Genomic DNA, 26900 nt, shown 5'->3' on the forward strand with positions numbered 1-26900 from the left:
AGAGGCCTGGGCTTAAAGAGAGCAGAATGACAGTGATCTGGAAGTGATTGGCGGAGTATAAGGGAAATAGGTCGGACCTGAGCTAAGGTTTTCCAACATTTACATCTCCTGTTTTGGAGAGTAAGTTATGGGTCTTTGGTTGGGGTTGGGCTGATTTTGATATCCTGGTCCCATGGTTTATTTAAAATCACAACTATAAGTTTGGTACCTATGAGAGACAAACTATTCTTCTGCAGCTGTGCTGTGAAGAACATCATATATTCAAAGATACTTTGGGACGCAGAGGATTATTTCTCAGCAACATGCCAACTAATCTCATGTAACACCAGAATGTTTCTGGATTTCCCTGTACCCTCCAGGCCCCTACAGACAACACAATGACATTGTTTTGTTGCTTGCACTAAAGATTCACCCAACCCTCATGGCATATATATATATATATATGTGTGTGTGCGTGTGTGTAACAAGAACAGAAGCTCGAGCAACGAGGCCTCACTCGCATCAAAATGTCATCTTGTTTCTGCAACAAGCTATCATGGAGCAAGCACTGTGTTTCCAGCCATCTCAGCGTAGAGATAAAATGGCTTCATTTTAGTGAAAAAATCTCTACTTCTGCACAAACTTGTCTAGTGCTGATGTGTCCAGGGCTGCAAACTCCTTAACAGCAGACAGAACGGCAAGCCCCAACTTCACAGCATCCTCATTGCTTGGTGCCTGTGGAAACACATTTAGATGGTGAGCATTCTAAAGATCAATAGTCCATATTGCCAAGTCCAGCATAAGGTAGGGCTTACCTCAATGTTGAGGGGCAGAACTGGATCATGAAGTGAGAGCCTCAGCAGGAACCAACCACCATGGCCTGAGACCCTAACCTGTATGAGCATCATGAAGCGACAATATTATTATCATTATTATTTCCAAATATATAGTTTTACAACCTGAAGAATGTTAAGCAATTTTCTGGTTGTATTTGCACGACTGTTTTCATAATCCACTCAAGATTCTAGTCCAGAATACCATAACATTGCTGAATGAGGTTGATCTGTGAAAGATAAAGGTTGCTATCAGAGCATGAATCAACCAAAAAAGTATCTTCAGGACAAAATGCCTAAATTCTCCATCGTAAATCCAGCAAGAATGGTTAATCTGACGAGGAAAGCAACCATGTGAATGCTTGTCAATGATCCATGAATCCTAAATATAGTTAATTTACTTAAGTTTTCAAGGGCACAAGCTGATATGTGAAAAACATGCCGACTTCAAGAACCACACAAGCTTAATTTAACGAGGTCCATAGGATCATGACCATGAGAAATGAATATACGAAAGGGCCTGATTGGGAAATCCAGCAGGAAACGAATATACAACAAAGGGCCTGATTGGGAAATCCAGCAGGATTGGACTACATTTCCTGCTGGATTCATGGATTAGGCAGCTTATTTGGGTATGACCATATTAATCCAACATCCCTTCAGCTAAAATCCTATGAGAGGGAAAAAAGAGGACCTCCATGGGTACTTTTTTTCCCCTTCTTTCTACAGACCAACAGACCCACAATCTGGGATATAGGATAGGACTTGAGCGGACCCCTAGAAGACTGCAGGCTAGAGGGGCAACAAGCCCAATTCCTGCAGGAATATATCCTGAATATCCAAACAGGCCCTAAAAGAATTACCAACCAAACTAACTTGTGCAAATCATATGAATGGTGAGTCTCACTGTTCATATGATGAAGAGTTTGATATCAACGGATGGAGAATGAGAAAGATACAATAGTCCTGGGCATTTAGTGACTTAATTTATTTCAGATATAGCAGCCAGTATTTCTTAAAAACCACAAATTCAAAAAATACCTCACATTGTTAGCAAAAAAAAGAAAAAGAAAATGGACATACGCCTTCGTAATTGATGGGTGCTTTTTTCAACTTTGGATCTGAGCTAGTTGTATTCTCCAAATGTTTTAGCACTACTTCTCCATAATCGCGAAAAGACCTGGAAGAAGCACCAAAACAAGAAACTTTAGATCCTTTACTCTTACGATAATACACATTTTGAGCTATAGAATTATAACCTGAACTATTTATAAAAATTTTAGAAGCATATTTAGCAAAATAGTACTCAGATTTTTTAGTCTGAAAAGTTCATATCTTTCAAACATTAACCTGCTAGAATTGAAGGATAAGATTTTCCACCCTTCTGATAAATCGAAATTGCAACCATTTAATAACTAAGCATTATTTTTATCATTGTTCAGCTTATTCAGTACAGAGATTAACTGGTAACTTTCAGGGAAAAAAGTCACATTCTCCTAAATTCTAACAAGAGAGGACCAGAATGAAAAGAAACATATCAAAAGCACTAGTAAGAATCTTGGTTCTATCGAGAAAGGGGCATCCAGAATACAAGTTTTCAGCCATTTCCTATTAAAGAAGAAAAGAGGGGGAAAACACATTCGAAATTACTGTCTGACATACCCTCCTTTAAGGTCTGCATGGTTCTGATCAATCTTCAATCTTAGTTCCACTGCTACAGCAGCTTCCTCCAGGCCCTCTATCAAGTCAGTCAGAACTTTGCTACCACTACCTGAACCAGAAGCTCTGGCAGAGGCAAGTTTGTTTAAGAGTTTGACCTGCAGAAAATGGCAAATCATACAAAAGAGAAGGGGAAATAGCATTTGCAAGAGCGCCAATAAATCCATTGTCTGCTGGTCGGGTTCCATGTGGAAAGAGGCATCTAAAGATCATTCAAATAAGTGATACAAGAAATGTAGAATGGACATGATAGATTATGCTTACACATGGTCGATTGTGTGCATACATGAGTAAATGATAGAAGAAACAGTTACTGGAATTGAAGCCTAATTGGCTGGCCTTGTTTCATGGATATGGCTCAATTTTACAGATTTGAAGCAACAAGTTAAAGTATTTTTCTATGTCCAGCTCTCAGCCTGATGCCAACCCTTCTGTGAGATGATGCAAGCCAACAAGGTTCTGGCAAGAGAGGGATCAGAAATAACTAGGGCCAACTGATGGGAATGACCTTAAGGTCATGCAGCTTATGCTCAGGAACCAGGGTGCAAGTCAAACAGAATTTAACAAAAGACATGTCAATATGGGGACGGGTAACTGCAAGGCATAAATAAAAATTCCACAGCAAACTCTGAGATACCTACCATGAGGTATGCTCCATCATCAAGCCAATGATTCTCCTTCAAAGCTCCATGGCCACTAGTTTCAATGGCCAAATGTGACTCTTCGCCAATAGAATTCTGCCACAGTTTTATGTTCAGTAAGATCCTGCTGTCGCAGTGATGGTTTAATGGGCTTTGATTCTTTTAGGGAAAAAAAATACAAATGAAAAATATGTCATAGTTCAAAGTAAAATGAATTGCATGCTGACTCAAGGAAACATAGGAAGCAAAGTTTTTTATGTGGCCTGAATCATCAGTTATGCACAATATATATCCCGAGAATTCAATATCAAACAAAACAGTTTTAGGAATCCTCTATTCCGCTTTATGATACATAATTTTAATTCAATAATGCAGAAAAGAAAACATAAAGCAGCTCATGATCTTCACAGTATACTTTCTCATTTAAAAAACTACAGACTTAGGTTGCTAATAAGTGCAAGATTGTAGAGTCAACTTGGTTTTACTAATGTAAGGTAGACCTATGCATTTAAGGTCCAACTTGCTTGGCCTGATTTCAAGCAGGTAAACATAGGTTTTTGGGACGATCTAGCTACAGTGGCATGATGGTCTGTTATTTAACATCATAAAAAAATGCTATTATGTCAATAATATATTTATTCTTTATATTAAAACTCCCACCCCTTGCAAAATATATCCTCCCTTTTCCTCACTCCAGTCTGTTTCCCCGTCCATCAACCTCCTTAACATCCACCAATAACCCCACGCCTCTACACCTGTTCTCACCATCTATCTCACTTCCTTTGAAGGTCAATGAACACTAACTTGTGCCGGACTAGATATAGTCTCTCCCTCCCTCCCTCCCTAAAGAATACCCACCCTAAAGCATAATTATATTATTTATTATATTTTTTTAAAAAAACTTAAAAATAATCTATAAGTTAACAATACACTATAACAACAATTTTTGATAGCAAAATATCATAACGCAATATAATATAATATAATATAATATATTATTATTATTATTATTTTATAATATATTGAATAGTGTAGTATCATTATACTATAATCAAGGTCTGCCAAACCACCCTGTTTGGCCTATACCGAGCCAACCCAATGGGGGAGCGGGTGATTCACCTACTTTTTTTCGGAATCGGCTCCAAGTCGGCCAAAACCGATTCCGAACCGATAGGAACCGGCCAGAATCGGCCGTGAACTACCTGGACTCAATTCGAACTGGCCAGTTTCGTGTGGAACCAGTGCGAACCAGATGGTTCCCATCGAGTCGGATTGGTTCTGAATCGGTCCCCCTCGCTCTCTTATGTTTTAAAGGTTGGTTGGGAAGGCTTGAGAAGTCTCAACTTATCCGAATATTCCCCTCCTTTCCCACGGTGAAAAATATGCTGATTTAGTACGATTGAGAAGGATTCAACCCTAAATAAGGTATGTCTCCTTTTTCTCTATCTCATTTTCTCTTATTTTTTTGCACACAAAAAATATCTTAAAATTTGCAAAATATGAAGAGATCATGCCAAAAAAAATTAGTTTGGCTTGATATTATGATATGTTATAGATCTATGGATAATCTCCACAATGACATTAAATTTTTTAATTTTTAGATTATATATATTTTTTAAAAAAATTAAAAATATATATTTGGATTAAAAAATAATAAAATATAAAAAAGTCAAAAAAATAGAAGCATCTTTAGAGGAATGCAAGCTACTCTCCAACTAAATTCGATGTCTATTTATTTAAGTAGTCAGAGAGTGACATTGGTTGGAATTATGGCTAAACGCTTTCAGGTCGGCACCATTGGAAGTGCAAATGGTGTCACACAGAATTCAAGGAAAGAGCATCAGGTTGAAGCAGCATTTAGTTGGTAGTTACTCCGGCGTATCTATCCGAAAATGTCCATAGAAGGTTCAACAACTAATGAAGCACTTCACCTATTTCAAAGCAATGAAAGAGAGGATTTCCAAGAAGGCGCAGGTGGACCGCCGAGCGGCAGCAGGGGCGGCTCAATACATGTGGGGGCCTAAGGCGAATCCAATGAATGAGGCCTTTTTTTTAAATAATAATTTTTTTAATAAATATAAAATATTTAAAAAAATGATATGAAAATGGATAGCTATCAAGTACACTATTTCAACAAAGATACATGAATCTAACAAAGATAGGCAAAAAATCTTTTTAATTTAATATTATTTTTGAATGGAAATGCAGAAAAGTAATTATCCTAAAAAAAGGGCCATAAAACTGATTAAATAACTGAGATAATGCTTGGCAATATTGTTTATCATGTCAAACAAGAGTGGAATAGGAAAAGGTCATCCCATGGCACTTCATGATCAAGGTAAAGAAAAGAATTTGTCCAAAAAGGAGCTTCCCTATAAGAGAAAGTAGAGGCATTATGGGAAATTGACTCTATCTAATTAATAAAAGCCCCATCCCTCCATCTCCCCTTCAAGTGAGTACCCAAGCAGCAACCGCAACATCACAGCACAGCAGCCATTCAACCCCCTCCCTCCTTCTCTCTCTACCACCCAAGAGGGGAGAAGAAACGGAGAGGAGAAAATTAAAAGAATCTCCACCCTCCAAGAAGTCCATTTCCAATCCCCCTTTCTTCCTGATGGCCCAGCTGGATCAGGAGTAATGTGAGGGAAGGAAAACCAAGACCAAAACCAAACAAGAGAAGGGATGAAAGATAAGAGTGGCTTCAGGCGTCTATCAAACCAACCAAATCCCTCCTCTCTCTCTCTCTCTCTCTCCATCCAAAACAAAACTACCATCCCCAACTTCCTAAATTTCCCCTCTGCAAGCCAAGAAACTCTCCACCTCCCTTCCATCAAGGGGGAAGACTCGATATGGGGCCTTCGCTTCCTTTTGGTCACGATCAGACCCCCTCTCTCTCTCTCTCTCTCTCTCCACCTCCCGGGGGCCTTCCATTAGCCTGGGGCCTTAGGCGACCGCCTCGGTCGCCTAAGGCTCGGGCCGGCCTTGAGCGGCAGAGCCACCTTCCTATCACTCTAGAGAGTCAGAAGAGACATCCGCTCTAAATAACGAGGAGGTACAGATCTAAGCTGCCATTCAGACGAGCCTGGATGATCAGTGGCAACAGATAAGGTAGCCAGGCATAAGGCTCGATTTGGGCCTCATACCACGAGTCGGACTTCGGTTCTGCAAGTAACAGGGCAGATCCAGAGTTCAGGAGGACCTTCTCAGTTAGAGAGGTCGTCGGTAGAGACGGTAGCCATATTGCATCTATACTAAGAACTTTTGGTAGTAAAAAATAGTCCTCCAGAAAAATTCCACTAGGATCCACCATCCAGAATTTAGTTCCACTCCAGCAAGAATTCGAAGCAGCAAAGAGTTAACACAATGCTAAAGAAGGATAAGAAAAAGAATATGTGGCGAGCTATTGGATCCTAATTCCACTTCAACCACATTCCAGCGAATGTGGAAGACAATACATACTATAAGTTTGTCATTTTCTCTATACAGGTTGCTGGTCCTGGTATATATCCTTCAGGACTGAAGGATATCTACAATGAGCTTCTTGACAATAATAAGAATCTAGAGAAGTAAATTGCCTCATACAAGAGCAAGTGGCCCGCATATAGACTGATAGTGATGTGTGATGCTTGGACCGGTCCTACCAGATGGAGCATTATCAACTTTTTGACAAATTGTAATACGATGACTTCCTTCCATAAGTCGGTTGATGCTTCTGATCAGGTACATGACGTCATGTACATCCTCAGATTGATGGAGGAGGTGATTGATCAGGTAGGAGAAAAGAATGTTGTACAAATCATCACTGATAATGGGCCATAATATAAGACCGTTTGAAAGATCTTGATGGAGCAGCGGCCACATATTTTCTGGACCCTATATGCTAAGGTTCGCCGTACCGGTCCGGGTCGGCGTACTGGTGGCCGGCCGGACCAGTACGGTACCGGTCGGTATCGGTATCGTACCGGCCGGTTCGCAGAGCCAGACATTTTTTTTTTATTTGAAAGAAGTGGCCCGTGGGCCACTTCTTCCTTAAAACCACGCGCGTGGCGCTGTGGTTCTCAAAAAAAAAAACCCGGCTTTTTTTTTATTTGAAAGAAGTGGCCCGTGAGCCACTTCTTCCTTAAAACCACGCGCCGGCGCGTGGTTTTTAAAACCACGCGCCACGCGGTGGTTTTAAAAACCACAGCGCGTGCGCTGTGGTTCCCCAAAAAAAAAAACCCGGTTTTTTTTTTTTTTGAAAGAAGTGGCCCACGGGCCACTTCTTCCTTGAAACCACGCGCGGCGCGTGGTTTTTGCAACCACGCGCGGCGCGTGGTTTTTGCAACCACGCGCCGCGCGGTGGTTTTTGCAACCACGCGCCGCGCGGTGGTTTTTGCAACCACGCGCCGCGCGGTGGTTTTTGCAACCACGCGCCGCGCGGTGGTTTTTGCAAACCACAGCGCGAGGCGCTGTGGTTCCCCCCCCAAAAAAAAACCTTACCGGTGCAAACCGGCGAACCGGTACGAGGCCGATACCGGCCGGTTCGCAGATGAAAACCGAAAAATACCGGTTTTCATCTGTTTCCGGTACCGGTCAAGGACCGGACCGGTACGTACGGACCGGTACAGGCCGGTACGGCTTTCTTTGCTATATGCTGCACATTGCATCGACCTCATATTGATGGACATTTCAAAAATTCATAGGACGCAGCAGACAGTGAAAACAGCCCAAACCATCACCAGATATATTTATAACCATACATGAATCCTATCACTGATGAGGAGGTATAAAGGAAAGAGATTTTAAGACTAGGAGTGACACGGTTTGCTACCAACTATGTTGCACTTGATAGCCTTCTTAAGAGGAAAGCAACCCTATGTTAGATGTTTGTTAGTCCCAAGTGGCAGAAAAAGTAAATTTGTGAGGGCTAGACTAAGAGAAGCACTGTCAAGGATTTGGTAACGAGGCAGATATTTTGGTAGCAGGCCGAGAAGATAATGAAGGCTATCAAACCATTGTACGAAGTACTTCGGACCGTGAACAGCGAGAGGTAGCCCCAAATGGATTTCTTGTATCATATAAAGGGTAAAGATTCAAATCAAGGAGGCAAATCCGACGTATGTCCAGAAATACATCGATATCATTGAGCAGTGGTGAGACTACCAGATAGGTAGAAACTTGCATCCAGCAGGTAAGCAAGAATATTAAAAATTATACTACTCTTGTACTTGTATAATTTTACTACGATAATTACGAACTCTATCTACAACATACTATCTGAACTTGAGGTTTTAGTATACCGTAGCTGGATCGATATGGATGACGAACATCTGGCCACTTTGTGTAATATGATTTACAAGATGGAGGCTGATCCAAAAGTCGTGGCCCTATGTCTACAAGAGGTAAGTTAACGTAAGTGACATGTTAACTGACATCTTAAATTATTAACGTATTACAATCCAGTTCTTTTTCACAGACCAAAATATTTAGAGAGGGCACTGATAGTTTTAGAGTATTGACAGCTGTCGTAAGTAAGAAAATTATGAATCCGGATATATTACATATCAACGATAACTATTACATGGCATTAGATGATTACTAGAATGATACTATCTTATATATAATTTTTTTCAATATTTTTGCAGCTAATTGATGGATTCATTTTGGTTTGTCCGTAAGAAATCTTAAGCGGCTAGCTATCTGAAGCCTCTCCCAGAAGATCTTCTCGAGTGGATGTGAGCGCAACTGGTTCACCTTCGGCCTAATCTACAGCAAACAGAGAAATCGTCTGACACAAAAGTGCCTCAACGACCTTGTATATGTTCACTATAATCTAAAGTTGAGGTTGAAGTGCATTTAGAAAGAAGTAGAGCTAAAGTACACATATCCAATCTATAATGCTTTCATTGACGATGAGGATGATCGGATGACTTGTAGGATAGCAACAAAAGTCGGAGCTTGATGAGCGAGAATCGCCTCCATGACCGGCTAGTTTTGTAGCTAGTAAGGCTAGGATCGATATAGTGCAATAAGCAGATTGCAACATTCCACGCATCCTTCCAGCTGATCAACCATAGCTACAGGGGTCACTAAGGAGCCGGTCATCACATGACTTCTTATCTGAGACATCTTCTCAGAGATATGATCGAGAGATGCTTAGATGAGACTACCAAGCTATCCGGTTAACTCAGTCAGGAGGGTGACATCCATCCCCTAACATAGCCAGGCGGAGAGGCGCACGAAAGCTAAGCAGGCAGAGAGGCGCACGAAAGTAAGCAGGCAGAGAGGCGCACGAAAGTAAGCAAGCAGAAAGATGCACGAAGTGTAAGCAGACTGTTGCTCAGCACACAAAAAGAAAAAGAAAAGGCACATGCACATATCCGAGCAGCACTGAGAGGGACGAGGGGGCAACCATGTGCCACACGACAGAGCGCCACGGCAGGGAGCGGGCAAAACCAACAAACCCCCATGGAGAGTAGAGGAGGAGCTAGTTCACTAATATTCAGAGACCAGGAGTAGCAACGATGATAGTTCTGGTAGTCATAGATCTGCGAGCCAGAAAGGAAGTGGACACGAGACCACCGTTTATAAGACCACCGTTACTTCAAACAATCTACACAAATATTTTAGATAAGTCATGAATCTAGATATTTTCAGGTTTACTGAAAAATTATGTTTATTACTTTATAACATGTCATGCACTATTATAAACCAATATAGATCTATGTAGAGAAGAATTAGATAAAGTTGTCTATCTTAGTATGTTAGTCGCAGAACCTAAGGATAGCAAATTTTTGTGTCAATATGTGCCAAATTTCCAATTGTTGTCACAAAATGACAGAATATTCGTACTTTGCTGGCTCCACGCAAGCATGATTAGTTGATTACGATATCCATGCAAAGATTTTGTAGTATGATAATGGTTTTTTAACATTCTAAAAACTTGCTCAAACGAGCCATATGGCCATACATTCTCTATTTACTGAAGGTTTATCAAAGAAGCTTGTGCTATGAGAAGAAATGTGGTTAGCGGTCACATTGAGAAGAAGGCATCAAATCTTTGCACCAAGTTCTATCATTCAAACATCATCGCACACATTTAAAAAAAAATAAAAAAGCTCATAAGACATAATAGTGCTTAACAAGTTAAATGTTACCAAGCGAATTGCTTCATCAATGACATTTTTGTACCCTCTTTTGAACCGGTGATGCTTTCCTCCTATGAAATGACAAAAAAAAAACAGTAGTCTAACATCTTTATTATCTTAAGTCCCTGAGAAACTGACTACTTACCTAGTTTCTTTTCAATAAATGCGGTCAAGCCATCTGAAGTCACGCTGTCGGTAACAATAGTAGTTCCTGGATGCTACTTGCAAGATCACAATCATAGAAAAGTAAATGCCGCTGTCATAAACATTATTTGCCATATGAAATGTTCAAGAGAGAAAGACTTACTTCCTCAAGTACTAGAGCTGACATTAAAGCAATAAGTCTATTACGGTTGAGCTCACGACCGCTGGAATCTACTGCAGCAGATCTGCATAAACTATTTTAATAACGACCAAGTGTGCATTATGACAAACAGCAAGATAACATAAGATATGCATCGTCACCTGTCAACATCTGTATCAAATATGATACCTAAATCTGCTTTATTCTCCAGGACTGCCTGGGTTATTGCTTTCATTGCAGCTTTATCCTCAGGGTTGGGAACATGGTTTGGAAACATGCCTGATGCCCCAAAAAAATTAAACAACAAATTCGATGCATTTGAACCATTGCACCATGAGAAAAAGTATAGTCAGACAAATGCAGTCAGCTGTTACCATCTGGCTCCAAAAACTGACTGCCAGTAGTAACCGCACCCAAAGGTTCGAGTACCTTTCCCTGGTAAAAGCAGTTAAATGAGCCCACAAAACTAGAAATACATAATTACAACGCTAACTTATCCATGAATGGAACTATAATGATTTTGAATCCATCTATGGGATAGTGTTATGAACTTATGATACTAGGGAACACGAGCATACAGAAAAACCATCCAGAATCAAGAATGCACAGTTGTGAATGAACTGACTTTATTCACCTAAAAATGTATAATATGTATCTGTCAATAGATCAGCCTGAGGGAAAACCGCATAATTGGTTAATTCATTTTGTCTAAGGAAACATCCACCTTGCTAGCTTCTTTAGCAGAAATCTAGTACCATGTTTGTAGTAATGATTAGTTGTAACTTACTGCAATTTGTTTTGTGGTGATAGCAATAATGTTGGAGGCAAAGAAGCTGCATTATATCATAACTCACACATTGTATATTTGCTTATTGCATTGATATCACACGAATGATATAGTAGAATGATTAATTAATAAATCTTCTAGGAAGAGTCATTTGATTAAACAGATTTATCTATAGTTATTTGTATGTGTTAAATAAGATAAAGGGGGTTTACCAAGGTACGCTATAACGTACCGAATCGGACAGTACGAGGCATACCATACCATACTGTTTCGGTACCGATATATGGTATGGAGGGCATGCCGACACTTGGTACGCTGAACTGGCCTCTATACCGGGCATACCGGCATAGTAACTGAATAGCACCGATATGAGACCTAGTACCGAGATGGTATACCTTGGGATTTACAAAAACATAGTTGATTAGATCAGTCTTATAGCTTGATCCACATCATCACTCCTCACATTATAATTGATTCACATGAAAGAAAAACAATTTAAATATCAATCACACCTTTGAGAAGTGATTGATTAGTGGATTAGCAAAGGAAGAAATGGGTAACATGGTGTGATAGTTACTCGTGTTTGGCACATGCCTTGCACATGCTTTAATCAGGAGTTGCAGTTATAACTCTACACAGAAGCATCTGGAATATAGTTATAGAAAATACTGGAAAAAAGAAATTACGGGAAGGCCTCATATTCAGCTTACATCTTGGACTCTGAGCTTTCCTTCTATATATAAAGAGAGATAGTTATAAACTTAGTATTTCTTTGTTTTTCTTTTTTCTTGGAAAGAGGTGCACGTGGGAACTATAGATAGAGCTAAAGATACGATCTAGTAGACATATAAAGTGAAATACATGGTTATCTTTGATGCAAAAGACTATCCTCATCCTTTGCATGCAATGGGTCACTACTTAGGTGTCATGGTAAACACAAGTTTAGAGTTTCATGAATATTACATAGGGACTGTATACTTTGCAGTGGAATAATAGCTCCAAGAATTGAAGCACAATTGATGAACACTAATAATTGACAAGTGACGCTAGCTCTGTGGATGTGTTTTTAAAACTGCCTTCAATTTTTTCCGTCCATCAAATACACCATCCAATATAATGTTTAGTAGAAATGATGTCTTCACATAAAGTGTGGTGTTCGCATAAACACATTAAACAATTTATGTTTCAACATGCTAAATGGATAGTCATGTGACTGTCATATGCCCAGCAGATTTTTGAATCTTTACGTGGCTATACATGAAATTTTTAAGACTACCCCAAACTCTTCCAATCTAACCATCTTAAAATATAACACCTTTTGCTTTTGCTGTAGCAGCAGACAGTTTGTATACATTTTGAGTGCCCACGATAGAGAATTGTAACATCTTATGAGCTCATCTTTAAAATGAATACATTGTCCTCTTGGTATTATCCTGAAGAATGATTTCTTAGATTTCTTGGTACTCATTCCACACAGAATATATTTTCTTTCTACTCTTCCCTAACGCATTCCTATGCTGAGAAATAATCGCTCTCAACAACGAGGGCTTCACTCTAGTTGCTAGATACTCATCTAAACAAGCCTGTCATGTAGAAGAATTATTAACAACAATAACAGGGCAAACATTAGATGGATTCATGTATATGATAAAACTACAAATGACCTAAAAAATTTCAGTGTGGATGACAACAATATGGATTCTTGACTTGAAATGGCTGTGATGAAAATCTGAGATTGTATTTGAGCATGTCAACTCAAGAATTTGCTCTACCTCATTCTGATAATGATTTTTTTCCCCTTTATCACAAGCTATTTTCAGCCATCAAAATGAAAATGAAGTAGTTAATATTGAGGGCATTTAGTTTGTTACTCGGGCCATAATGCCTTTAGATATATAAGATCCGTGCAGAATGATGTTGAAGAAATCATTCTGTCAAATGCAAGAAAAAAGACGATATATATCATTATACAGAGGTGGTCTTTGGGTGCCTACAACCCACTTATATAGGCACTTGAACCTTGTATAGGTTGCCAGCTACCAAAAGCGAAGTAAAATGTGCTTTTTAAGAAAGTTGGTTGGAATATGAGAGTAGTCCTACAAATTTCAAGTATGGCTATGCAATGATTTGAAAAGCTATTAAGCATATGATACTCTACTTGTACACAGGTATCCATTCAATTGTGTTTATGAAAGCATCTACTCACCCTCATGAAGATATCACATACTATTGCAAAGAATGTATCACAACATACAAGATAACTTTAAAAGGGTAGCGTTAGAGGGTCCACAAAGTTGATCTCACAGTGTTTTTTGGAGAATCAAGTCAATAAATTCGATACATGTCTCACCAGACATTATAGTGATAATGATTGGAGATTACATAAGTGAATGATAACATATGTGATGTACAATTCTCACAACAAAGTTGCTCTTCTTTGTGCTATTTATCACTTCCTAATTAATCAGGGAACTAAAACAAAGTTTCCTTAATAGCATGGGCAAATTTACAACAACAATGATTTTGAGTGACAAATTTACATTGAAAAAAGAACTTCACAATGCACTAGAAGTTAATATTTATGTACTCACAGGAAACATTTTACTCATAATCACTGCATGGTTGTGTTGTAAATATAAGAAATTAACATCAAATGCTTAATACTTTGATGTCTTTCATCATCAGACAACAATCAAAAATACTTCCTGTGATGGTGAGTCTTCAGGGTCATTGTTTTGAATTTATTTCACTAATTAAAGCTAGCATCTTGTTGTTATTCTTGATTTAATTTTGGATTTCTTTTAGATACATGTTTTGCTTTGAATTTGTTTATCTTGAATTCTACATTTCTATATCTACACAAAGAACATGAAATTACCGCAAAAAAACCACCTGCTCCATTCCCTGCATCCACAATTATGCGAAATCTCTCCAGTGGTTTCTCTGAAAGTAAAGGTCAAAAAAAATCAGTAAATTAATGGAGGACATTTTCCATACGGATTTGTAATAAGTCCTTCCCATATATGTGATGCAACACACTTGTAGGCCCTCCCCTTTAATGATAAATTGATATTTTATGAAAATGGGGCCCTCCCCTAATGTATGCACCCCCCCCCCCCCCCCCCCCCCCCCTTTCCAAACTCCCAAAAGAACGGGACAGGTTAGGGGAGGACAGTTGTAGATTAGTAATTCAGGAAGTATTATACACTGAATGAATATAATTTGGAAATCTGAGTTGTAGGCTGAAAATCAAACTGGCAAAGCAATTTTGCGCTAAATAGTTTAAAATATGAGAAAAAGCATACCCACGTTCCCTGCAGCTTTACGAACTGCAGCTACGAGATCAGCAGTATAAACTACCATGTAATCCACCTTACTAATAGCTGCATTTGCAGCTTCTTCTGATTCCTTCAGACTTGTATCTGTGACCTTCTCAAATATATTTGCAGCATGCTCCAAGATGTCTTTGATGTCAGCTTTTCCAAGTCCACCAGCATTAGTGAAAAACTTAAAGCCATTGCGATTGTAGGGAAGATGACTAGCTGTACACAACAAAATCATCTCAGTGAACCTGAGTACCAGCTGATAGAGGTTGCATAGCAAGATCTCTGGGCAAAAGTTAATTAGCGAGTATGAAGATATTATGAAATAAGATGATGAAAATTCCAAAGATAGTTTCATTTAAAAGGCTAGAGGCTTACATATCATATAAATTTTGATTAAACAGGATTAAAAATGGAGGAAGCCAAGAAAACTAGAGGGAATTCATAAAAAATGTTTTGATGAAACTCAAAGAGAATGAAATGCTCTAGGTAGGATTAGGACAAGAAGCAAGCCATGAAAAAACCAAACAAAACCCACAAAACAGTGACAGATCTCTCAACAATGATTATGATAAGCATGGTATGCCATACCACCCCGAACTCGACGGTATGGAGTGTACCGTACCATAACGATTCGGAACTGGTATCGGGTACGGATGGCGTACCGACACTCGGTATGCCAAAAAAACTTCATTCTATACCGTACCGATACTGTGCTAGTGTGGTACCGGTACAGGATCGGTTACCGAGACAGTGAACCTTAATGACAAGGTTCTTAAGAATCCCCCAAAACCTGAACATCAAGGATAGCCATGCAGTATGCTTTGAATGCAGGTAGTTAAACCTATTCAACTGGTCCTCAGCAATGTAATTCCTGAAAAATTTATGCCAACCCATGTGACAAGTTGTAAGATACTATATGCAGCCATTTGTTGCAGACCTAGTTTATTTAAGTTCTGAACCTGTGAAGCACTCACTACATGCCCCTTGGTGTGAGCCAGCTATTTCCCATTTGCATTTTATAAGCCCTGAGTAGATGCAATTTTGTTGGAAATCAAGGTTCAACTTGTGAACAGGATAACACCACACAACTCGAAAAGACAGTCAATTAGAGATTGAAGCTCTCTATAAAAGTCCCACCCACACTTAATACAAATAAATAGATTATATTATATCTGTCAAATGTCTCCAAAGAGACACCCCATGATGTCTTGAATTAATTAAATAAATTTTGGTTTCACTTTAATAATTTTGGTGGCTTCAGTAGCTTTGGCAGTTCAGATAAAGCACAGCAAAAAAAAAAAGAAAGCATTAAAAAAGAATCATTTAGTATGTTAAAAAAATAAAGTAAAATGTATTGTTTTCAACCTTTAATCATGGTTCCGTGCTGAAATAATGAAATAACGTGTATGTACATATAGGACGTAAGCATGCATAGGTGTATTTATGTATATAATTATTGAAAAAGATAAAAGATTTAACCATTGCATCACATATCATCTAACTCAATTTTTTGTTTAATGACAATTAGATACCAGAATCTAAATTTCTAACAGGTGTAAGCTCCAGGATGGAACGCATGGGATCCAGATGCCAGAATGTTAACACATGTTCAGAAAACTTGCAAATTTAAAGCTTAATCTTGGAAAATGCTTATCAAAATAATAAGAAATGAAGAAATGCCTAAAAAGCATCATGAATTGCTCATATGTACAATAAGTTTGGCCCAAAAGAAAAGTTTTGAAAGAAACTCTAAAGCTAAGGTTCTGGCTGAAACTGGAAATTTTCCATTTCAGTTTTAAAGTTTCAGCTCCCATGATCTAGAGAATAATTTAGCTCATTTAAAAATCAGGAATTATGATAGAATTGATCAAAGTTTTGGAGAATATTATTATGATAGTCATCACCATCAAAAAACATGAAAGAAAAAAATAAATAGAACAAAAATTCTTGCTTTACTGTATTTTGGAATAGACTCAACACAGAATATACACTTCCAGTGCATAAGGATGATAGGTCACACAACCATAACATGACACACGGAACAGTTTGGAACAGGTGGTCTCCATGCCATGTTACAAGGATTTCAAACTTGATTAGTATGAATAGTAAGAACCACAGTTTACTTGCATATTCCCCAGCAAAAAGGCATGGATGAATCTATGTGGCAACCATCCAAAATCTAGGAACGATTAAAAAGCTATAACATGACACACTGAACAGTTTGAAACAGGTGGTCTCCCTGCCATGTCACAAGGATCTCAAACTTGATTTGTATGAATAGTAGGAACCACGGTTGCATATTCCCCAGCCAAAAGGCATGGATGAAGCTGTATAGCAACCATCCAATCTAGGAACAATTAAGAAAGTATTACTCATATAAAACCTACATTGCTGTGAATTACAATGTATATATATATACAAGTCATCTGAAGTATATGAATTTTTCCTTAATCCTAAAGCCATTTGACAAAAATAAGAATTTTTCGAGATCTTCCCAAATTCTCTATTATTCTCCATATTTTCTTGGTTGGGCATTTTCTGTTGCATGATCCTCAAGAGGAAAAAGTAACTAAATAAACTCTAACATTGTTCTGATTTTCCCATGACTATCATGGGCCTGATGTTTTTTTACAACTTTCTGCCATACTGCTGCAATATCTAGATTCACAATTCACAACAAGCTTGAATGACAGTAAAATGAAAAGGTTTTATTCATGTCAGTTATGTCAGAATTACATGATATCAAACATTTAGGGTTTTCTTTTAAAAAAAGGAAAAAGATTAGAACATACCTGTTATCATTATGGACCCATCAACCGGACAAAGGAAATTCTCATCTTCTGTAAGTGTACTGTTGAACATTGCTGGTGTAGATGCCAATCTGCATGAAGAATTGGCACACATCAGTATGGCCTGTCTCATCTCTATTCTTCATTATATATTTTGAAGAATTATGTGAGAAGACATTGTTGTTTTTTAAGTGACAAATCAAGTCATAGATCACACATTTTCCTTAGAATCATACTTGATGATGCTAGAGCTTACTTTGCTTTTTAGGAATGCAGACAGAATGGATGCACCAGTTGATGAAGATTATTTGTATCTTATCATGGCTAAAAGTAGGCATCTAAATAAGAATAAATAATGGAGAGGTAAGATAGTATTTCAAGTTTTCAACTCACCCATACTGAATAACATCTACTCCAGTACTAGCAATTCCATGAGAAACTGCATCCTGGAAGTTGACAATTAAACTTCAGTAGTCAAACAATTATATCACAATTGATGAAGATTGAGTAGATTAAAATATGCTAAATACACTTAGTTTCTTAATGTTAAATAAATTGAACCTATAAGAGTATCATGCCCAAATAAGCTACTTTTTCATTATGAACAATTCTTTTCTTAATCTTTATACTTATTACTGTATAAACAAAATTGGGAAGAAAAATATATGCAGCACATAAACTCTGTGAATTGCCCATGACCAAACTGTCTATAAAAAATGGAGTGTGAGTATAAACTAACCCAAAAGAAAACGGGTTAAGAATGACAAATAGCAGGACAAAAAAGGAAGAAACACGGATTTAACTTAGCATTATATGAACAATTAGCAATGCTTCTTCAACATAGGCAGTGGATTAAGTCACTGATATATTTGCATGAAACAAAAGGTTAGAGCAATGCTTCTTCAAAATAGTCAGTGAATTAAGTCACTGATATATTTGCATGAAACATAAGGTGTATGTGGATGGCTTGCATGTCTTAGACTAATTGTAATTTTTGTATGTTGAGGAATAAATCTTTTGAACCTAAATATTCAAGCTGATATTATCTGCTAGAACTGAAGCATGCTCAAAAGGAAAGAAAGAAAAAAATCAGTCAATAACCTGTAATTTCTGAGCAGATATTCGTGAATCATGACCAACAGAAATTCTTAGGCGTTTTGATTCAGATGGTTTCTTTTTTTCCAATAACCATGCAGCAAAAGAAGCAGCTATAGCTTTTGTGACAGGTTCGGTAAGATTTACAGGTTCCCCCTCGACACCAGCAACAGCAACACCTCGAATATCGCTGTAAAAAAGAATAATAAAAAGATGATCTTAGCTAACTGAAGGCCAGAGATAAAAATTAACAAAGACAGAATGGACATCTTTCTAATCAACTTGTTAGTAGACAATGCAACTTATGACGGTGGAAAGAATAAACTATCTGCAGCTGCATCATGTATTTTTCCCATGAAAGTCTCAGTGTCAGGCCTGTTGCTTGCTTAAGAAGCAAAAGAAGTTAGTGACAAGGGGATCTAACTTCACAATATTTTTTGAGGAGACAAAAGATGGAAGTGAAGGGCCAAAAATTTACTCTAAGGCGCCTACGATGTTTCCTGGCAAACTTGAGTCAAGCAAATGGGTCAAGCTAACCCTCCTATATGCTGACCACTGTGGATTTCTTGGTTAAATAAAACATTTTTAGAAGGGAAAAAAATCTACAAGACATACTAACATTTATGCAATGCAGCTACATGAATAAAGAATTTGAATTATGAAGAAACCATTTTATCATCTCAGACCTAATACAAGTGTTCATTATCAAGTTATCAACACTTAAGTTACTCAACCAACATAAGTTAAACATTTTACATACTGATCTAAAGATGTAAAAATGTAGAGAACAATATAGTACATTTCAGAAAAAAACACAATCTAGAGATGATGTAATCTCAATACATGAAACAAATAAAGGTATTTACATTGACAACAAAGAAACAACTACTCCTTGAAAATATATCTTTTGAATTGGAAACCAGCTCCTGGAAGAAGCACTAACTTATCTACAATGCCATGGCACTTTAGTACCAACCTAGTTCACACCATGGTGATCAAGTTTTTAAATCCCATGGGATCGGGGTGTCTCGGTTTCTCCATGGAACAGGATGCCTCATTATCCCGCCATCTTGGCAATGGTACCGATCATGCATCCCAGTAGATATCCTCCATCTCTCTCCCCTTCTTTTTTCTTTTCTTTCTTTCTTTTTCATCCTTCTTTCTTTCCTTTTCTTCTTTGTTTTTCATCTTTCTTTCTTTCTTTTTCTTCTTTCTTTCCTTCCTCCCTTTCTTTTTCTTCTACCTTCCTTTCTTTCCTTTTCTTTTTGTCCCTTCCTTTATTTCTTTTTTTCTTTTTCTTCTTCTTTCTCTTTTCTTCTATCCTTTATTTCTTTTTCTTCTCCCTTCCTTTCATTCTCTCCTTTTTCTTCTTTCCATTCACTTTTACCTTTTCTTCATCTTTCCTTCCTTTTTTTTCCTCTTTCTTCTTCTCTCCCGGCATGGATGGGTTTCCTAATCCCAATCCCGTCTCAGTCCCATTATCTCATAAGAACGGGACGGGATGGCTAAGATGCCCCCCATCCGCCGGGACTTAAAACTTTGATGTTGATGTGGCACAGCATTACCACTTTTTCATAGTTCAGAGCAACTGGATAAAAGATAAAGCTAATTACCCCCATACACCCTGCAGGCGGCCAGATCCTCATTCTGTCTCTACCACAAATATGTAAGTAAACCATTTGCAGACTATTTCCAGTAAAAATTGTCATTGTCTGATTCAACAGGAATAACTTAAAGCAAATGAAGACAGTGTTCCTAACAGTCATAAATTTCGACTTAAATCACTTCAGTTGTATGGTTGGTATCTTGTAGGACTTGACATTATGATCTAATGATGTTAACAAAGCCAAAAATGTACCTTCCATTTTGAAGCTTGAGAAAGTCGACTTTCTTGAAGGATGAAACAGCACTAGTACATTGAGCAGCTGCAAGAAAAATTATAAAAAGAAAAATTAATAAAATCAAGGCAAGCAAAAGAAAGAGGAAATAGACACTGACCAACAAAAAATGCTTTATAAATAAAATTGTGCTGTCAGCGACTTGCACAACAAAAATTCTCCATTATAATAACAAAAATGAAAGAGAATTAAACATATATTCAAAGACAACTAAATGCAAAATAGTTCATTAAAGCACACTATTTTGAAGTTAGGAACTTAACATCACACTTTAGGTCAACCTGAATAGTGAGAGTCTAGAACAGACCATGGCAATGGATACTTGCTCGGTTCCCAAGATCAATCCTGTGTGTTGTTAAGGTATGCAACTGCATGGCTGACTTGTCAGGCCATGCTAATCTCCATCCCTGCAAGGGATGTGTACTGCGCATTCTAAGAGCACAAGAGTTACTGGAAAATCTGGTGTGTGATTGCCTATTCCAATGACAATGCTGTGCCAGAAATACATTTTGAGTAGAATTCCCTGATTTTGCTGCACGAAATTTGGAATTTTATTAGATCTATATCTTGCGTCACTTTAATCAAACATGTAACATGAAATGAGTGGTCATTACTCATGGATTAAACATTTAAGGTTTTTCAGCTGCATTTTTGATAATTACAGTGATTTCGCTGTTAAAACTTTAAAAGCCAATAATAGATAAGAACAGCAATAGAAATAAATTTGATGAATTAATATATAGAAGCTAATGTCTCCTGCAATAAACACTAAAACAACTCCACCAACCTTATGTCCGTTAAAAACGTCACAAACCATCATATTGGGCGATGTCTTATTCTATGATCAAACATCATTAACAGGGTTGCTAGGATGAAAGAAAGGATCTGTTAATTTCCAACAATTTCATACACAGAATCCGACAGATCAGCAGCCAAAATCTGTCTCTCTTAATTCATCCTTTTTTCTGATTAACTTTTTTCCAACAAGAAATACTACAAAGACTTTCTCTAAGGGCTTGAAATAAAAATTAAACCTCCAAAGGATCTGCCATTTAAAAGTTGACTCTAGACCCAGCCACCCAAAGTTACCTCCCAAAATAGAACTTAAGGCTACCTTCAGAAATGAAAGCTATATGATAATTTGAATAAAAGCTTATCCGGATGCTCTATGTACACTTCCAACCAACAAATTAAATTAAATTCAGATAACCCTATACATCAAGTTCAGGACTCCACTCATTATTGATTTGAATTAGCTCATCTATAGCTGTAAGATTTAAAAAGCCCTGCAGTTTTTTACTCCTTGCTTAGGGATAAATGGCTCGAACTCTTAGTTCCCATAATGGAAAAGAAGCTGCCATCCTAACCATCATACCACAAGACATAAACTCCAATTTAAACTGCACTTCGAATTACCATTCTCATGCAAAAGAACACTATATTTCCCCTAAGATAACAACTCAAATTAAAACTCCACAAGGAACCATAGCAACAGGACATCACTTGATTGACTGATCAAAAGCATATAAACCACCAAACTCAGGAAGAGTGTCCTACATATCATTCACATGCAAAGAAATTTCATCAAAGAATCCAGCGAATACAAATTTGTCCAATCTTTTTACAGCATAAAAACCTTTTCATCACTGTAAAAGTCGATCGAAGTATTATCAGGCTCGGCAGCGCCATAAGAAACCATAAACCCACAGGTTCTTGCACCGAATGAGGAGTTTCTACGGGTCCGAGCTAGTTTAAGCAGCCAAGATCCAAAATTTCCAGGATTTTACGCACGGCCAAGTCAAAAGAACTACTGCAACAGAATTTTTATATGAAAGAATAGAAATCCCTAAATCCGACAACAAATCGGGTCCAATAATTCGACTACTATCAAGAAGAATCGATCGAACAACAGAAAGCTGGCTCGGGCAGCCAAGGTTGCGAAAAATCTAAGGTTTTAAGCACGAATGGATCAGAATTACCCCATAGGATCTCCCTTTACAGACATTTGGTTAAAAAGAATTTGGAAATCCATTAAATCGAACTATAGAAATCCAGTTCATCATAATCGAAAGAGAAAGTGGAGGAGACGAGAGAGAAACCTGCCATCATATCCGACCGGAGGTGGAGGAATCGATTGTCTCGGACGGAGAAGACGAAGGAGAACGGCTAATGCGGAGGGTTGGACATAAAGAAGAACGGAGAGCACTCTGATGTAATATGCAAATTCGTTAGGGACTTAACGAAATAATTAATTATTTCCGATTCACCCATGGTAGTCAGGGCGATTGAATCGCCGGGAACTGGTTTAAAGTTGATACAGTGATTATATGGTCCAGATTGTAAAACAAGAAGGCACTGCTAGTAGCGCTTGGATTATTCATGATGAACAAGGTGGTATTCCCATTTTTAGATATTCTAAAGCTGTTTAATACAAGAGTATTACTTGCCAAACTAGTTAGCTAGATATAGGCCCATTTGGAAAAGCTGTTGGTAGTACAGCTTTTATAAAAAATTGTTTGTTGTTTAGTAACTACATTTATAAAGTATTGTGCTACTTTAATATATGTTTGATAAATAAACTGAGAAAGTACTTTTGGTATCACAAAATAACCATAAAGAATATTGCATAGTATTATACAACAGAGGATAATAAAATATAATATATATTAATACATAAATAGATGATATAGTATAAAATTACTGTAATGTAATATAATATGATTATAATATTGTAATATAATATTAGATAATATAGCATAATAATTTAATAAAATATTAAATTATTTAACATACCATATCAATGTATTATGATATAATGTAATATAATATTATATTTATAGTATAATACAATAATAAAGGTATAAAATATTATATTTATTAGCATAAATTAATTTTTTTATAATATAATAAATTTTCTACTTAGGTGATAAAATTGGTTAAACAATTATTAAAGAGATATTTTGTATAATTGTTATATTTTATTACGGGTATTTTGGTCAAAAAAATAGTTTTCCGACTGGAACTAAAAGTGATTTTTTGAAAAGCTCCAAAATGGAGCTTCTTCCAAAAAGCTATTTTTAGCTTTCTGAAAAAGCTAAAACAGGTACTCAAAATTTTTACCAAACACCCATATTTCATCTAAAAGTACTTTACAAGAACCAGAAAATACTTTTTGGTCTTCTAAAAGCTCCCTCCCAAATGGAGGCATAATCTTCTTACTTTCACAGTCTACAACCTGCATAAACAAGGTGGATATGGTTGGAGAAAGATTCAGCACTAGATATCCATCAAGTTGGTAATCACACATGCAAACCTATATGTCAGACTCATTTGCTGGACATTTGATACTAGAGCATAGATGGATTCTTTCAAAGTGATATGCGTACGATGAAGTCAATAAAGCAGCAAATTGCACTGTTTTTTATACAGTTTGGCATAGCTGCATAATGAGATATATTGTGGCTAGCTAACCGCACTGGTGCTTTCATAAAATCTACTCAACATAATTATGCAATATATATCTTTAAAAAGTATTGTAATAATATTTTTAATACCATGAAAAAATATATTATTTGCTAAGAAATCCTTAGCGTGTCCAGGTGGTTGATATCCCCCTCCATTCAAAGGTTATATACAGGCTCAAGTCTTATTGAGGTATTCCATGATTTTGATGTTTAAGGTGAGTAACATTGGAAGCATTTTTGATGCTTAAATAATGAATTTAGTAGGTGAATTGAGCATTAGATCAAACCTAAAAAGGATAAGGGATAGAACTTGAAATGTTGAGGTGATTTTTTTGCTTAATTTTTCACCCATCTCTTACCTAAATAAAATGCACATGCTGAACTTATTTGGAGCCAATCCAAGCCCAAACGGCGAAACTTTATTGGATGCTATATGGAAAAACGAAACCTTAAATATGATTGAACTTCTTATCAGCACCCTAAGCAATCATTTGTCTTCATTATAGTTAAATTAATAATTTATACCATGACCATTTCAAGTCAGCTTAATAAATTCTTCATTTGCCAATTATTCTTATGGAGAGCTACTATTAATATTTTTCTTTTTCTTAGAGATTAGGAGAAACTCATCCTCACTTTTTATGGGAAAAACAATCTGTAAAGGGCCCTCTATAATGCATCACATAAAGAGTCCTTCGTTTTATGCCACTTCAATTTATTTTAGAATCAAACTAACTCAAGTAGAGCTAAAAGGAGGCTAATAGGAACCTCCATTGTTTTAGACTTCAGAGAATGGATTCACAAACTCGCTTCATTTTGACTACGGCCAAGTGATGCAGTACAAGGTGCAAGTAATAGATACTATGACTAGCTAGATTATGCCAGCTTTGCAAGAGATGGCAGAATTCTGGACGAGAGCTTCAACTTGATTCATCTCCAACCTATGAACAAGCATGCGAGCGAATTGGATTCGGAAATTTTTGTTTGATTTTTTTTATAAATTTTTCATCAGAGGCAACATCAAATTTTTCTAACATCCAGCCCAATTAAAGAGCTAAGCCCGTCCATTTGATTGGCTCAGTAAGCATAAACCGCCCAAACAAAAAAAACATTGAAAATTGAGCGCCTGCGCCGCATGTGCTAATTTCCCGATTCCTTCTGTGGCAATCCAAGTTCGAAGGGGACTTCGATGCTCTCCCTCTTGCTCTATTTAAATGGCCGACCCTTTTCCTTCGACACCCCCCATCGGAGGTCTCAGTCTTGGGTTGTGGTTCGTCGGTGATTGCCGAGTTTTCGCGCGATGCCTTCCGCTACTGTTGTGGCCTAAACACTGCCGGAACCAAGGTAAGGTTCCCTTGATCCTTTAAATAATCTTCATACACATCTTCCATGACCATTAAATCATGGTTTCCACTAAATTTTCGTCAACAAGGGGACTCTGTTCTGATTCCGTTGTTTTCATTGATTCTGGTCGTCTTTCTTCCTTTCCCGGCTATCCTCGCCATTGGCGCTCGTTGCTAAAGCTTGTGGCTAGTCCTCCGCATCGGGTTGTATCAACTGTCGGAGCCCAATCACCGATGAGTGGCTAGAGATGAGGAGTTAACCCACCCCTGTTCTGCTGATTTCTTTTCCGTTGATTTCTCTATCACCAACCACTCAGTTGCTAGCCTCTGTCCTTGTGGCCTTCCGTCATTGGTCCTCCAACCTTAGCTGCCATCGTCCCTTGAGTCTGCCTCCCTCGATCTAGCGACGGGTGAGCACGAGCTCACTCATTTTGCCAGAGAGAACCTAGAAAAGATGAAGAAGAAAAAGAAAAAAAAAAGAAGAAAGAGAAGAGAGGGCAAAATGGATCATCCTGCTCACTACAGTAGGGCCACCCAATTTCAGCCAAATGGACCCAGACCGGTTGAGCCGGACCTCGGTCCCGCTAAGAATCAATCCGAGCTCGAACTTTGTCGAGGGCTCAGCTGACCTTAGACAGGTTCCACCGCTGCTACAACTTGCGCCAATCTTTTCTGACGCTCGTAGCAAGGCCCCCCTTAAGGGACATAGCCGTGAGGAAAAAATTGCCGCGCACGATGTTAAGCACATGCGTGCTCCCCCAAAGCGGATAATACCTTGCTCTTCGCTGAGCTGCTCTAACACTCTCCATGAACAACGCGCCCTGGCCGAGCTCAGGGTGCCCCTATGTTCACTGACACACCCCGACCGAGCTCGGGGTGTTTTATCCCACAATGCGCTCCGACCCTCGAGCTCGGGACGCTCTACCGAGCACATCTCGAAATCAGGAACGCTGGGCTAGCCCCAGCACTCATCAAGCCGACCTCGCTGAGTATATGGTGCGACCTCTCAACGAGCTCGGCCTCGCCGACGGTTGCATCTACGAGCGCCCCCCCACGCCCACCTATGTGGCTATACATCGCAACATCTCCACGCCATGCTTTATCTGCTGGCCAACAACAATTAAGAATAACGCCATGCTACTCCGGCCGTCCCCAGCTACGACTGTCAATGCCTCACTGTTCACAAGAACGGACTGCACTGCGCGCCACAAGTAAGCTCTAATTATGCGCCATCTAGCGTAAAGCTATTCCCTCTCATGATGAGAACGGGCCATACCTCCGTCACCTGGACACTTCTATAGGAACTATAAATAGCCCCGTAAGGTAACGTAAAGGGGGGAGGACTTCTGAAAAATCCATCCTAAATCCACTCTAACTTGATCGTCGGATGGCCCTCACTAGAACCATCGGTGAGGCTTTGTGCAAGTACCTTAACGCACGGAAGGTGGCTCGCCTTCTTCCTCGACATTTCGGCGGCTCCTTTGACTCCTCCGGCATGGTCACCCTCAGGCCAAATTTGAACCACAACATTGGCGCTAGAGAAAGGGCCTGAGTCATGATTATGAGGCAAAGGAGTCACGAAGTCCTAATTTGAT

The 26900-nt window shown here is 38.2% G+C and overlaps 1 protein-coding gene across 2 annotated transcripts; it reads right to left on the reverse strand.

Annotated features, from left to right (window-relative positions):
- Positions 1 to 209: 209 nt before the first annotated feature.
- On the reverse strand, positions 210 to 22726 carry LOC120110893 (phosphomannomutase/phosphoglucomutase-like). 2 transcript variants are annotated; one of them, XM_039126836.1, is made up of 18 exons: positions 22598 to 22696; positions 20806 to 21030; positions 20459 to 20525; positions 18607 to 18790; positions 17899 to 17951; positions 17509 to 17597; positions 14696 to 14932; positions 14269 to 14333; positions 10978 to 11038; positions 10765 to 10882; positions 10607 to 10688; positions 10445 to 10517; positions 10309 to 10370; positions 3173 to 3268; positions 2475 to 2629; positions 1896 to 1992; positions 795 to 872; positions 210 to 714 (listed from the first exon to the last, which is right to left on the reverse strand). In XM_039126836.1, the coding sequence occupies exons 1-18, from the start codon at positions 22605 to 22607 to the stop codon at positions 607 to 609; spliced, it is 1860 nt and encodes a 619-aa protein (XP_038982764.1). In that variant the 5' UTR covers positions 22608 to 22696; the 3' UTR covers positions 210 to 606. The 2 variants fall into 2 exon arrangements, with proteins under 2 accessions (XP_038982764.1, XP_038982765.1); XM_039126837.1 differs by lacking the exon at positions 20806 to 21030 and having other exon boundaries at positions 214 to 714; positions 22598 to 22726.
- Between the last annotated feature and the right edge of the window lie 4174 nt (positions 22727 to 26900).

The sequence above is a fragment of the Phoenix dactylifera genome, chromosome 5 (genome assembly GCF_009389715.1).
Source record: "Phoenix dactylifera cultivar Barhee BC4 chromosome 5, palm_55x_up_171113_PBpolish2nd_filt_p, whole genome shotgun sequence".
Classification (NCBI taxonomy): domain Eukaryota; kingdom Viridiplantae; phylum Streptophyta; class Magnoliopsida; order Arecales; family Arecaceae; genus Phoenix; species Phoenix dactylifera.